Raw genomic sequence first — 14,434 nt, 5'->3', positions numbered from 1 at the left:
TCAAAGCCTGTTGTACACTGTTTCTCACCGTTTTGAGGAAACTTGTTGTTCAACACGGAAACTGCAGCAAAGCGGTGCACACTGTTTTCAGATTGAACTCACCCTATTTTGGCAGGCAGTGCAAACCTGACAAATCTGATACAATAGCACCATCTAGTGGTAATTACTGGATAGGGTTTGCCACAATTGAATGAAATTCACTTAATGTCCACCAACCAAACCGCAGCAATGACGTGAATTGGAACTCTCATAGAGTACTCTCCTTTGAGGGGAGGAGGAGTGAGAGAGGAGAGGAGGACACATGCAGAGTATTACACTGTAAACCGTTTGTGATCAGTGAGGTACATAACTGAGATTCATGCACTCAAAAGTCCCTGTGTGAATCATACTCGAGATGAAGTGGTCTTCCCTTGCCCCTTGAGGCAATAACACACTGTATCTCATTCCAAACCACAAACACACACACACACAAAACAACAACCTTAAGTGTTTATTGTTTTTTTAACAGCTGCATTTGTTGATTATCAAACTGGTCTGTGTCTTGCAAGGCCTTGTGTGTGTGTGTGTGCGTGCACGTGTGCTGTAAAGGTTGCACTGTGGTTGTAAGTTGATCCCTCCTACACACAAACATGATCTCTGTCTTTGGTGATTCGAGTTGTAATTGTTTTATTTGATGTGATGTTTATTTGATGTGTGCATTGTTCACTCGGTGACGCTGTAAATGAGGTGCATGCACCTCAGTGTTCTTTCACGTTTAAATAAAGGTTTGAATGAATCTTTATAGCATATAATTGTGTAAAGTGTGTGTGTGTTGTCAACAGTATGAGGTCCCCTGAGAAGACACGATGACCCCTGACCCTCAGCCAGAAAGCCAAAAAGACCTGTGACTTGAGACTCAGCCTGGATAAGAGGAGGTGAGAGAAGACTGCTTTCCCAGTGGCACCAACCAGGAGCTCAACATCAAGGGACCGAGGAAAAGAGCCAGTTGGACCAAACAAGAAGATAAAGAAATGGAGCGAAAAAACAATTGGCCGATATTGTTAATCAAGAAGTATGGAAGCCTGCTTGGTGAGTTTCTTTGTAAAACACCGGAATGTGAGTGGCCATTGTGTATGTGTGTGTCTGTGTGTGTAAACATCCTGAACTCTCTACTAAAAATGACAGTACACTTTCATTCAGACAGATGCAGCACAGAATTATGTCATATACAGTATCATCACAACCATCGCTACATTTTCAATCCATACCAGTGTGGCATCATGTACCTTAACCCATTGAGTACAGTGTATATCTGAACATTTCTTTCCAAATGAACATAATAATATATTGTTACTTATCAGAATATGACCCACCAGTAAACAATTCATAATTGTCAACACATTTTGGAATGAGCCATCAGAACTAGTTGTGTAGAAAGCACCATACATTTATTCAGACATATGTACAACCTTCTCATTATCCAGCTATTTACATGAACACACATGAAATGAAACACACACCGTGATCACACTTATGGCACCGAGTGAAGATGAACGCTATTAGACGGCTCAGTGAAAATAGCTAAATTACAGTCCAGTCAAGCTTCCTATTAAAAATAATCAGTAACTATAGCTCTTACTGTATTGTTTTAGACCAGATCTAGATGGCTTGTGTATGGTTTGCGCCATCTTCTTAAAATGCGTACAGGCTTTAAAGGCTACATAAAGATGTCTAATTGGCTAGTTTATAGATCTGGCGTAAGTAGCTTCAATCAAAACAAGTTGATCTCAAAAAGCAGGAATAAAAATTCTGGTTCAGTTGCCATTCCACATCTGCTGGTGAGATCTATTTAGTCCGTTTCCAAACACCTGGGCAGCTGGTGATGCCATTCGGTGCCGAGAACAACAGGTAGGTGGCCAAGCCAAGATCCCACACAGCAAGTCAACCCATCACAGCAAGCCAGCACTAATGTTGAGACATTTTAAAACCTCACTTTTAGAGGGAAATTACCTAATAAATACTATAAATATATGTGCCACTAATAAAATCATGTGCAATCAGGCATTTGAAATAGAAATGTACATTTCAAGGCCATTTTGGGCAATATTGTGAATTTCTGTAACTCAAAATCCTTTTCCGAACAGACTAGTTTAAGTTCGGCCAAGGTTAAAGGAACCAGATAACCTGTAAAACTTTACTTGACACTTTATACAACCTACATGACACCCGCTACCATGTAAAGAACACTATATGACATATCATATACAGTACTTTTATAATACTTCAAGTCAGCTTGTGACTATCGGCATCACAAAACACTGTCATCACATGTTATGTGTTAGCTTTCAACGTTTGCTGAACAATATATCACCGTAGCTCAAATTTGACTGCAGACAATGTTGTATGGAGTCTAAATTAGGTCCTATATCGCAATTCTGTAACTGCTTTGTTCAATAACAAATTCTTCAACAAGTGCTACCTTGCCACCTCAGTGTATACTGGTAAATATTACTTATACTGTACAATACTTAATAACATTAAAGAAATACAAGGAGAAGAGCCAATGCCATATCTAGAGACAATAGGCATGCAGTGCAGTTCCAGATCCACCTCCTGACAGACCTGGGCCAAATACAAACATCAAATACTCGACAATACTGGGAAACATATGAGGTGTTGGATTTAACTCCAGAGCTTGTACTACCTGGACGGTTCCACTCGTCTCATGGTACTGAGTAATATGGCTGATATTTGACACATATATTTGGTCCAGGTCTGCCCGTTGAAGACCCCTTTGTATACGACCCGATGACTGCAGTGTCCGACACTGCGAATGTGAGACAAAAAAAACAAAACAAAACAAAAAAACTCTTAGAAAATGATTATATACAGGTCACAGAGGAAGCAGCGAGACTCGTCTGTTCTGTACAATTCCAAAGTGTCATGACTACCATGTTTCTCCCTTAGTTGGTGGCTTCAAAACATCAGAAATCTGCAGGAGGGGACATGCAGTGGATTAATCATCTCGTCATTCAACTTTTGTAGCCTTTGTACGTGACAGTTGTGTAGGCAGATTAAAAATTCAGACAGGAAGGTTAAAATGCTGAGCCACCCACCCCTTTAAAGATGAAAAGAGTTTGACGTGTAAGAAAGTCATCGCAGATGCAAAAGGGAGCTTACCCCTACATCCTCCGTTCTTTCTGAGAGGACACCACAGACATCAGGTAAACAAACTGGGAAAGAGAAGAGAGGGATGAAAGAAAGGAAGAAAGGATGGAAGAAAGTAAGAAAGAAAAAGAAAGAAGACATATCTCTTTAGCTGAAATAAACAAATGGAAGATGTTATCAACCTAAATATTATTTTCTTCTCTCAACATTATTGAGTCACAGAGAATGACCACTAGGTGTCATCGTTGCAGAGTGAATCCAGTTGTCTTGGAACAACGAACCTCACAGTTCTCCACATGAGGAATTGTTTCTTACCAGCTCTCTCTCACTGCTTCGATGTCACTCACTAGATTCTGTGCTAAACAGATCCCAAAAATCTGAAAACAGGCAAGAACATTTGATGAGACACTGACTTTAGAAAAAAAAAGCAGAGAGCTAGTCACAGAATGCTGTATTGAAGACAAAGCTATGTCTAGCCTACTGCAAAGACATGTAAACCCAAAGAAAGTTACATATTTGAAAAATGTCCCTTTGAAAAGAACTGACAAAGAGTTCCACACCTGTAGTAACGCTATTCCGATAAAGATGCCCGCCACCACTGTCAGGTTGTCTTGAAGCCACTTCTCAAACTGAGGGACACAGCCTTTGATGTAGATGAACGTCCTCTGCTCTGAGTCCTAGCAGACACACACGCATGCATGCACGCGCACACACACACACACACACACACACACACACACACACACACACACACACACGACTAAGCAAGGTTGCTTACTCTCACATTAACTATATACATAAATAGAAGATATGATAGTTTTTGTTTTAATAATTCAGAATGGGGTAAGATAACTGTTTTTCCGAGCATAGCTAAAACAACAAAAATGTCTATCCTGTCCATTTATGTAAACAACATGTGTGTCTCGTTAAATGCTTATAGCAGATTTAAAATACAGATTTGAAATACTTATCTACATGTCATCAGAGGACATAAAATGACAGATCAAATGGTCATTGTGTGACCTTCGACCCCCCCCCCACTCCTGCAAAACCCACTGGCTCCCACACATCCTTTTGTTGAGAAAAAAAAAAGGTTTCCCGAACTGGGTTTAAACAAAACCATGTGGCATCTACACATTTGTGCTTTCTCAGCTTGAGCCTGAGCTGTACATGTTTGTGAAAAAGGAAAACAACCCTTTTTCCCCTGTGTGTGTGTGTCTCCCGTGGGCCGAGGCCAAACCCGACAGAGGGGGAGTGCAGGGGAGTCCAGAGGGGTGGTGGTGGTGGGGGGGGGGGGGGGGGGGGTTGCGGTTGGGAACTACCACAACACATTGCTCCACCATGAGTAACTCCAGACAGCCAATTACACCGGCCGGACCAGGTCCTATGAAGGGAAGTCTAGTGAGAGTGGAGATGGACGAAATGAGTAGTGTTGTGACTTGGGTGGGGTACCGCACCAATGACCTCATGCAGCCAAATGGATCCAGCCAATCGGTAACAGGAAACACTTTTCCTTCTACATTCATCCACAATGTAACTCTTTCACACCTCTTGGACGTTGTTTTTGTGTGTGAAACAGAACGCCCCCCCGTTCCGCTAAGGAAACAGCTATTGAGACTGGTTTAGCAGTGAATGCCGTGACCTGACAAAATGGTGGATTCTGGTCAGCGGTGGTCGCTGAATAACGTGCAGCAGGCATGGTAACGCGTTGGCCTTTAAAAAAACAAAACATACACGTTGAATTTATAGTCCCCTTAAACCCAAGCCTGGACCTCAGCTACGCATGTGCTTTTAACCAACTCACTGAGTATCCCTCACCGTCCACACATGCAAGCTTGTCTTTTATAGAAGGGAGTGACACTTGACCCAATTTCACCTATGAGGGGTTTCTAGGAGTCCCATTTACGAGTGCACTCCCGTCCTAGGACACTCCCGCCCTAGGACACTCCCGCTCTAGTACACTCCCGCCCTAGGACACTCCCGCCCTAGGACACTCCCGCTCTAGTACACTCCCGCCCTAGGACACTCCCGCCCTAGGACACTCCCGCCCTAGGATACTTCCGCTCTAGTACACTCCCGCCCTAGGACACTCCCGCCCTAGGACACTCCCGCCCTAGGACACTCCCGCTCTAGGACACTCCCGCTCTAGTACACTCCCGCCCTAGGACACTCCCGCTCTAGTACACTCCCGCCCTAGATCACTCCCGCCCTAGGACACTCCCGCCCTAGGACACTCCCGCTCTAGTACACTCCCGCCCTAGGACACTCCCGCCCTAGGACACTCCCGCCCTAGGACACTCCCGCCCTAGGACACTCCCGCCCTAGGACACTCCCGCCCTAGGACACTCCCGCCCTAGGACACTCCCGCTCTAGGACACTCCCGCTCTAGGACACTCCCGCTCTAGGACACTCCCGCTCTAGGACACTCCCGCTCTAGTACACTCCCGCTCTAGGACACTCCCGCTCTAGGACACTCCCGCCCTAGGACACTCCCGCTCTAGGACACTACCGCTCTAGGACACTCCCGCCCTAGGACACTCCTGTGTGAGGCGTGGACTGCTCCTGACTCACTGCCTTCGCCCGGATGTCGTAGCCACACTGGGTGTTGATCACGTCCTCCTGTGAAAATTGAGAGAGAGAGAGAGAGAGAGAGAGAGAGAGGATGTTCACGCCTGGCTCACAGAGTTGGCGTAGCGGGCCTGACACCTGACTGCCACGCTCGGCTGTTACAAACGGAGAGCGGCGCGTGCTTGTGAGCTCATCCCCTTTTTTGGTCTCTCCTGGGAAATGAGGGTCTCACTTCACTTGAAAGAAACCATGAAAGTCGTGGGTGTTGTTGACACAGACAATCATTAGTCATTTAGTAGACGCTTTTATCCAAAGCGTTACAATAATTGCATTTAACGTAGGTAGTCAGTGTGCTACTCGCCAGAACTCACAAGTGCATCTCCCTTCTAAACAAGTGACTAAGGGCATAATCTAGTGTTAAAGCCAAAGTGCAACAGTAGGACATTTATCGGTGTTTAGACTGATACTTAAGGTAATGTACCATCTGGACTCCTTGATTGTGAAATACTTGAGCAGAGTTCTTGAAACTACATGACTACATACACAAACGTTTGGTAAGAGAGGACTCAGCTGGGGTTGTGGTAAGCTGTGCTCAGTTGATAGTGTTACAGACCAATATGTTACATACAATCTACAAGCCGTGTACCCATGACATTCATTAAGTCTAGTCCTAGAGTAGCTGGTAAACCTTCCCATAATCAATAGCCCATGACTGAGGTAAGACACACCACTGAATACGACATAACACAGACACAGCGACCGCGAGTCATTGCTTCCTAAAAAGGGCTAGGGGTGTCTAGATTAGTCTTCCTGGTCCACTTCCTGTTAGCATTCCTGACAGCGTCTGGGATAACTGAGGCCTGAACATCCTGTTGGGAGTCCAGCCATAGAGCCTGTTGCACTGTCCTCAAATATCAAGAGCAGCTATCAAGTGACACCAGTGAAATTCTACAGCCTAAAGCATTTCAACGGTCCCAGGGTTAAGCGATGCAACTGATCGGTGTTCAGATCATAGTTGACAGGCATCAAAACCATCCTCTCGGAACTTTCCGGATTCGTTTCGGAGAGTGAGCTTACCGCCGGGTCTTTGGTGCAGCAGGAGAAGGGCACTCCGCATTTCTCTCGACTGGGGTTGGAGTCGGTGCAGTTGAAGTAGATGTTCAGGTTCCAATCGTCGGCGCCGAAGGCCCCGCAACACTCCCACTAAACACAGCACAGCACAGGGAGGCACCGCAGCATCACCGCTAGATATCCACAAAGTTCTCCACGAGGTGTAAACACTGGCCTGGAAGACACGGCGGAGGTGGTGTGTGTGTGTGTGTGTGTGGGGGGGGGGGGGGGGGGGGGAGGGGCTGCAGTACGGTGTGTAAGTCAGTGTGTTGCTGTCAAGGCAAAGCCGCTACACAGCGAACACAACAACGGGGCCTTGTTTGAGAGACGCGCTTCCAGTGGGAATATTAAAGGCGGGCTGAGCAGGCATTTTTCCCCCCCCTACACAACTTTGACTTTGGGTTGGAATTCAGCAACACTCTTCCACAGAAAACCACATAATGGAAAACTGAAGCCGCCAACTCTGTGAGAGGACATGACGTCATTCTTCAACGTCTTCATTTGAGGCCCGGTGAGAGGACCCTGTGCTTCTTCGATATGCTCCAGCAGTTGGAGGCCTTTCTAAGTGCAACGGAAAACTATTGAGGAAAACTGCCACTGCTGCTACTCGGAAAATCGCAAGTGGAAAACAGAAATCATACTGTTTATGCTGTTTAGTCACATCTATTAAGAGCTGATCCCACTGAAATAGCCAAAACCATGTTCTCGCTGCATCAAATTACGTTCGTCACGTTGCAGAAACATCGTCGAAACATCCAAATGAACTCTTGACTCTCAAGTGATTCACCTCCCCACCCCGGCAGTCTGTTATCACTGCGCAGTTACACAAGCACATTCCAGAGAATAACATCTCTCTTACGTATTCCTGGGTGAAGTCTATGAGGTTCTGCAGGTCAATGTCGTCGCGGTATGCCCTGATGTTGTTGTTGATGAAGAAGTTGAGCTGGTCCTTGATCCAGTCCTTGAAGACGAAGGCCAGGACTCCGGCGGTCAGCTCCAGGAAAAAGATGATTCCCAGGAATACTGAGAACTGGAAGCGCAGGGGCGTAAAATGTAACAGTTTGTTATTTCAGTCTTGAATGACCGTCTCGCAGATGCTGGCTCACACGCCATCATTTGAACTTTAAGAAACCGTTTTATTCTTTTTTTAGAAAGCGAAATCTGTTCAAGGCAAAATATATCCCTGAAAAACATCTAATTAGAAAACATATACATCACATTGAGTTATCGTCATTGTTGTTGTTTCGTGTTATTATTTTTTAACGTTTGCTATTCATTCCAGCTAACCACTTCACACAGTCGCAGTCCAACAGAGCTCTCTGCTGTAACCATGACAATGCCATGACACACGTTTAGTCAAAGGGCTGAGAGCTTTTCCATGTGGTGAAGGAGAGGCGGCCAAGCCGACTGAGAAAGAATTCATCTTCTAAAACCATTCACTATTCATGTGGCTTCCCATTGGACATGTTCCAATAAATCTCAATGACAAAGTATTGCTGAGAGGCTTCCTGCATGAACATGTACTTCTCTCAAAGTAAAATAGCCTATGAATGAAACACATTTCACTATATTACCCATTACATGTTCCTTAACTATATACGTATGCCTATACGCAGTAGTCGCAGTTTTAGCATGCACATTCATACCAATGGGAAAACATTTATTTGCAGGGAAGGGCTATAGCCTCGTGTAAAAATTAAATAACCTCAAAAACGTACAAATTTAAGCAGGAAAGAGTTCTCCCTCAGCGCACCGATACAGCCGGCGAAGCCCAGGATGAACATGACTCCTCCCACCACCAGGAAGAGCCACACGGGGTCGAACCCCCCCAGGTCGGTGATGGAGGAGATGTTGGAGAGCACCCCCTGGAGAAGAGAGAGAGAGAGAGAGAGAGAGAGAGAGAGAGGGAGAGGGAGAGGGAGAGAGGGAGAGAGAGAGAGAAAGAGAGAGCATTGACTCAAGAATTCCCGTGACAAAGACACCCGTGTTATTCGTGTTGCACGTTAGCGCACGGACACACAAACACGCACGTGCCTGTGCACGCACGCACACACACACACGCACGCGCTGTAAACCTCATGACAGTATTTAAAACAAAGAGGGGGCCGAAAACAATCTGTGTGTGTCCAATCTCTTCAGGAGCCATTGTGCAAGGCAGGCTTCCCACAGGAAAGCTTGGCATTCCTTTCACATTCGGTAGGCCCCAAGGGGCTGGGCTCTCAACCTCTTTTCTTACCCGGAGTGATCGCATGCAGACGGATGGGTGTGGACCACAGACCACTGTGGATCAGCTTCCTCATATATACCTCACAGGTATATTAAAATACCTCTATTGTCTCTCCCTCAACATTTCACTTTTTTGTTTGTTAAGACCTTTCAATCAGCTGTTTTGAAGATTACCACAACAGATCTAATATTACAGTGCAGAAGGTCAAATATAACCAACCCCGCCCCCCCATGACATTTAGCTTTTGTCAGTACAGGAAAACTAATATACCTTTTGGTCAAACAGTGCGCAGTATCTCATGATATTCACAGTTAGTTCCCAAAACGGTGACATACTGTAGCAACTGTTTTGTCTCCGGCTCAATAACGGAGACGAGAAGACAGGCTGCCCACGCGTGGGCTCCTGCCCCGTCGCAAACATATCAAGAGTGAAGCGGGCGCTGCCGCCTCCCCCGGCTGATCAAGAAGGTGAGAGACCAAGAGACGCAGTCGTAACGCGGAGCAGTGGCGCCGGAGGGCGGGGCCCGTTTATCCCCCCCTGTGGGGACAGAGTCAGGGCCCCCGCGGACGGGGAGAACGGCGCCTTCGCAAGGGCAGGAGGATGACCCTGGGACGGGATCAACAAGGCTGGTTGAAAATCCAACCAGTCCCAATAATAGTTAGGCTGACAGGCAGGTAGGCCATCGAAAAATCGCCCACCTTACCTTTAACTCTCTGACCCCCTTTTACACAAAGTACCATGTTCTAAACAGGGTGGCCGCTACACCATGTCTTTCTGTACGACGGGACGATCCGTAAACTTACCTTTTCACTCCATGCCCACAGCCCTATGCCAAGGAATGCCACTCCAAGTAACTGTGGAGAGAGAGAGAGAGAGAGAGAGAGAGAGAGAGAGAGAGAGAGAGAGGTTAGATGTTCGTTTTGATAGTAAATATACACCCAGGTGTTTTAAAGGTTGTGCTATGTGATTTTGTCTGTATGTGTTTCACTGCTGCAAAATCAATTGCATCTCGAGGACATTTAAGTTTCTAAATCGCATCTTTACTTTCTATTCCTATTTGCTTGAGCCCGGACCAGCCAGTGAGGAACTCCAAACTATCACTTTCACCTCATAGGTCATCTGAAGATGGACTGAGCCACCATTGCCTTCTGGACAAGAAAGGATTCACTACGAAGGTTCTTATACGATTCATAAATTACTGTACAACTGTCCCGGCGATCACTTTGTAGGTCTGACATAAGAGCACTGTACAGTATCCAGGACAAAGACTACACCGACACAGCACATCACCCTAGAGTTAGCCTCCATGCTAAATATTTAACTTCCCAGGCCAGAAATATGCTCTGGAGACCTACTGTACTGCCTTTAATCTTTAAACAGCTCGAGAGCATAGTAAATGAAGCGGGCGCGTTCTCCAGCAGAACTACGGGTCAGTCTTTAAACGCTAGTCCGCTCTGTAAGAGAGTCACATTTTACAGACACTCCTGTCAAGTTCTGTGTTACCAGGCTACCGGTTGGTGAAAACCTGACCAGACAAGTGTCTCTGCCCTCTGCCTAGCGTCTCCCCTACCCTAACATACAACAAAGCCATGAAGAATCTACATCCACAAAAGACTTTAAGGCCACTATGGTGGTGCAGTCTTATACACCCTTGATACTCACTGTGATGTTTGTTTTGAGGATGTTTCCGGCCTGCTAGCTTTGAACTGTATTGAATGAGCACCATGGTCCAATCAACGTGATGTTTACTGTTTCAGGATTCTCATCTCTTCCAAGATCTACACACCGGTAGTGTACGATAAACTGATCCTGCTGAACACTAGACTGGGGACAGTTCATCTGTTGCCATGACAACTTCTCCACTTTCGTTAAACGGGTGTCTTTGGTCTTGAAAAGCCCTGTGCGGATGTCAGAGAACACTGGGACCACCGACTTACACAACTCACCCGTAGCCCACGCACCCTTGAAATCAAAATAGCCCTCTGTTGTGAATGAGGTCGCCTGCGAGGTTGAAGAGGTCAAATTCACTCTTATAATGTCAGAGAGCTTTCACAGTCCGTCCGTAGTGAGCTGTATTTTTGGAAAGTCCAATTACATCAATTAATGAAGAATTATACTGTAGCCTGTGTTTCTTAATTAGGGTGAATTCACATTAGTGGATGAGGGGGGGTGGGATGCAATAAGACTGACTGGGATATCCCCCCTGAGAAAAAAACATGTCCTCTCCTAGGGCTACTAGCCTACTTCCAGCACGAGTATACAAACTGTAGCCAGTCTCATCTCATTTCACTGGATTTGAAACATGGCCACAGATCAATACCTTCAATCCCTCCCAGTGAGCAGTTGAGTAGGCATCGGCCCCTGTCATATTTGCCGAATGTGGGACTTTTGTCACATGAATCATATTTTGAGGGACAGCTGTCGATAGCTTGCGAGTGCTGGGTTGAGCTACACTAAAGCAACGGAGAGGGAAGACAATAGATATCAGCTGCAGCGGGATACATGAGGAGCGTCGTCCATGAACGCACACGGCCGCTCTGAGATGATGACAATACATGTATGACGTAATCACATATGGCCCCCTAGATGAAAACCGAGTAGAGGGAAAGCCGCTTATCGTCTCCGGACCACTTTATGAAAAGGGAAATCTTGTTGCTAGTTGAAGCCCAAAGGGTGGTAGAAACAGCATAGCTATGCGCATAACCTGTTTCTCTTTGTTTGCACAAGCACCTATATGATTGATCTGTAGAGGAATATCGTAATAAAACCGTGAATGCAGCTACGCTCGAAGACTGTTCTTTCCTTTGCCTTTTCTATTGATTGCAGGGTGAGATAAATAAGAAAAAAACATTGACAACCCAACTGTGACCACGGAATATACATATACTGTGAATGTATCCGAAGATCATCAACATATTTATAAGCGCAGGCCTTAAAAGTAACGGCGAACAGCAAGACATCACTTACCCAAAATATGATATTGAATCCGAATATGAAGTATTTTATGCAGCAACTGACTTCATGAGCCTTGAAATGCTTTCCTGACATCATTTCTACGGTTTTAACAAATGTAGCCCACCAAGAGCAATCACATCTAACGGTCGGGGTTTGACAGATCGGTACCAAATATCCACCCTCACTGCGCCTCAACGAGGAGAAATGCTCCGACAATTGTTCACCGTTTAATTACATCCAACATCTTGCAGTCTTTTTGACATTATGGCGACGACACAGAATATAGGCTGCTACCCCAGTGACATCGAATGTCGGTAAGTTTTCGTTTTCTAAGGTTTCGACTACGGAGAGAAATGACGGGGAGATAAACGCTGCTGGCCGGACCAGATTAAAACCTCCCGTCTTCTGTCTGGACCCGTATCTAGGTTTTGCTGTTATTTGATAGACCCGTCAGTGAGCCAATAGGGATCTGTTCTGCCATAGGCAGGACTTCCTCCAATATGGTGGGCCTATACGCGGCTAGAGTGCCCGGTGCACAAAATCGAGCGTCCCCGTTGGTAGGCTGTCCTCTCTATTCTCCACCATTTATTGGGAGGGGTGCGCTCGTTCACTCACGTATAGACATCGCAAATTATGTAATGTTATTTGTGAGATTGACGTTTATTTCTATACAGAGGCTACTGAACAATATGGTAGCCTACACCACACCGTGGGAGAAGGTAAAGTAACCCTATATGACTGTGTGTGTATGATGTATAATACAGACATTGTTGTTTGTTGAGAGGTAGGCTAAATAGCCTATGCCTACAGTTGATTGAAAATCCAAAGAAAATTCCAAATAGTTTAGCCTTAGTCGGCTGTAGCCTACAGGGGAATTATTACAGGGATTTTATGCATTTCAAAGCACAAGAGAAACATATACACTAGCCTACTAACAGAAGGCAACACAAACTTCAAGGGCCAAACAGTCGGAAGAAAATAGCAATTACATTACATGGAAACAGGAAATCCTATAGCCTAACAGTCCAATTTACCCCTGGGGATTAATAAAGTTCTAGTAGGCAGCCTGCTACTAGCTGGTCCTATACTGGCTGTCAGAAGCAGCACCCGCATGCTTTGAAGTGGCCCTCTGTGACCACTTGGCCAGTCATAAAAGTTATAACCATCGTGATATGGGCCATATGTCTTCACCAGGGTCAGTGGCTCTTCACCCGTGCGTTTTAAACTGGGAGATTCTGGTGGTCGTGAGCAGTTGCAAGCGGACACAATGCGCACACCTACCCTCTTTCCAACTCTGATATCATTTTGCGTTCTGCAAACACAACTATCCGGGTATACATTTCAGATGCGTTTCGGGAGGACATTTGTGGAGCTGCAAGGTCTAGGTGGATGGTTGAGGAGCAGGTCGGCGCGGCACGGGGAAGGTACGAACATCGACCCCGGGAATCTGAGAAGGGGCTCGGTACAGATTAGAAACCAAACCCATAATGATGCCTCGCATAACCGACATCCAGTGCGCCAAGGAAACACTCGCATCACCACAAACCCTACCACCGTCCCCGAAGTGAAGAATGCGCGAGAAAATAGTGCTAAATCGTCTTGGAACAATTTTCTGCTACGAAGAGGATCGGACTTCATGTCTATCTTACCAATAAAACAGAGCGAGGTAGACCAACGGATGTGTCACGCGGTACCCTTTTCACAGGTAAGATGATCGTATCCACATATTGTCCCCATGCACATTTCAAGCCTAATGATGATGAGTAACAATAAGTGATTTCCGAACTGTCTTATCCAGAGCGTTCATCATGAGGACTGCGAGACTCTGGTGCTGGAAAACAACGTTTGCTTTGGAAAGTGTAGCGCGCCGACGGACGAACAAGAGGACCACGGCCGTGCGTCTTGCGCGCACTGCTCGCCCGTCAGATTTACGCGCAGGCCCGTGCAGCTGAAATGCAAAGACAACACAACAATTTCTAAGGTTGTAACGGTGCTGGAGGACTGCCATTGCGAGCTGAAGAATGGAGGACGCTCGCGTAATCGGTGCACTCCATCTCTTTTTGATCCAGTGATTGGAACCTAATCCAAACAAAATGGAAATGTAGGCTAGATATGCTGTTAGGCTACTGTAGGCTGGGGTACCCTGCCCCCGTCTCATATGAAAAATACTTGAGTTTCTGATGGCCAATTGGTCATTGTTTTCCTTGCAATGGTGCCACAAAGATTATGGTGTGGTCTGATTCACAGCAACTGAGTTTGAATTCTGATGGTTGGATACAAATGCATGTAGCCCGTTCTGGTTATTTTTCCATCTTGCTCTTCTGCTTTTTCTTCTACTGCTTTTCCTTCCTTTACCCTTACCTTTACTTTGCCCTTTCTTCCTTCTCTCTTAAAATGAAGATATTATTATTATTACCGTTTTGTTAG

General features: G+C 45.8%; 1 protein-coding gene across 2 annotated transcripts; it reads right to left on the bottom strand.

Moving 5' to 3' along the window:
• Positions 1-1,539: 1,539 nt before the first annotated feature.
• On the bottom strand, positions 1,540-12,351 carry LOC311322482 (tetraspanin-5). Of its 2 annotated transcripts, XR_014630934.1 has the most exons (11): positions 12,020-12,351; positions 9,856-9,906; positions 8,544-8,690; positions 7,685-7,855; positions 6,793-6,918; positions 5,719-5,766; positions 3,708-3,824; positions 3,463-3,524; positions 3,160-3,212; positions 2,931-2,971; positions 1,540-2,806 (listed from the first exon to the last, which is right to left on the bottom strand). XR_014630934.1 is itself a non-coding variant. In XM_084454551.1 (10 exons), the coding sequence occupies exons 1-9, from the start codon at positions 12,101-12,103 to the stop codon at positions 3,200-3,202; spliced, it is 819 nt and encodes a 272-aa protein (XP_084310677.1). In that variant the 5' UTR covers positions 12,104-12,351; the 3' UTR covers positions 1,540-2,971; positions 3,160-3,199. The 2 variants fall into 2 exon arrangements, 1 of the variants encoding a protein (XP_084310677.1); XM_084454551.1 differs by having other exon boundaries at positions 1,540-2,971.
• Between the last annotated feature and the right edge of the window lie 2,083 nt (positions 12,352-14,434).

Source organism: Borostomias antarcticus (genome assembly GCF_949987555.1).
Source record: "Borostomias antarcticus genome assembly, chromosome: 20".
In the NCBI taxonomy this organism is placed as follows: domain Eukaryota; kingdom Metazoa; phylum Chordata; class Actinopteri; order Stomiiformes; family Stomiidae; genus Borostomias; species Borostomias antarcticus.
Note: the sequence above shows the minus strand (reverse complement) of the source record. Positions and strands in the feature narration are given on the sequence as shown.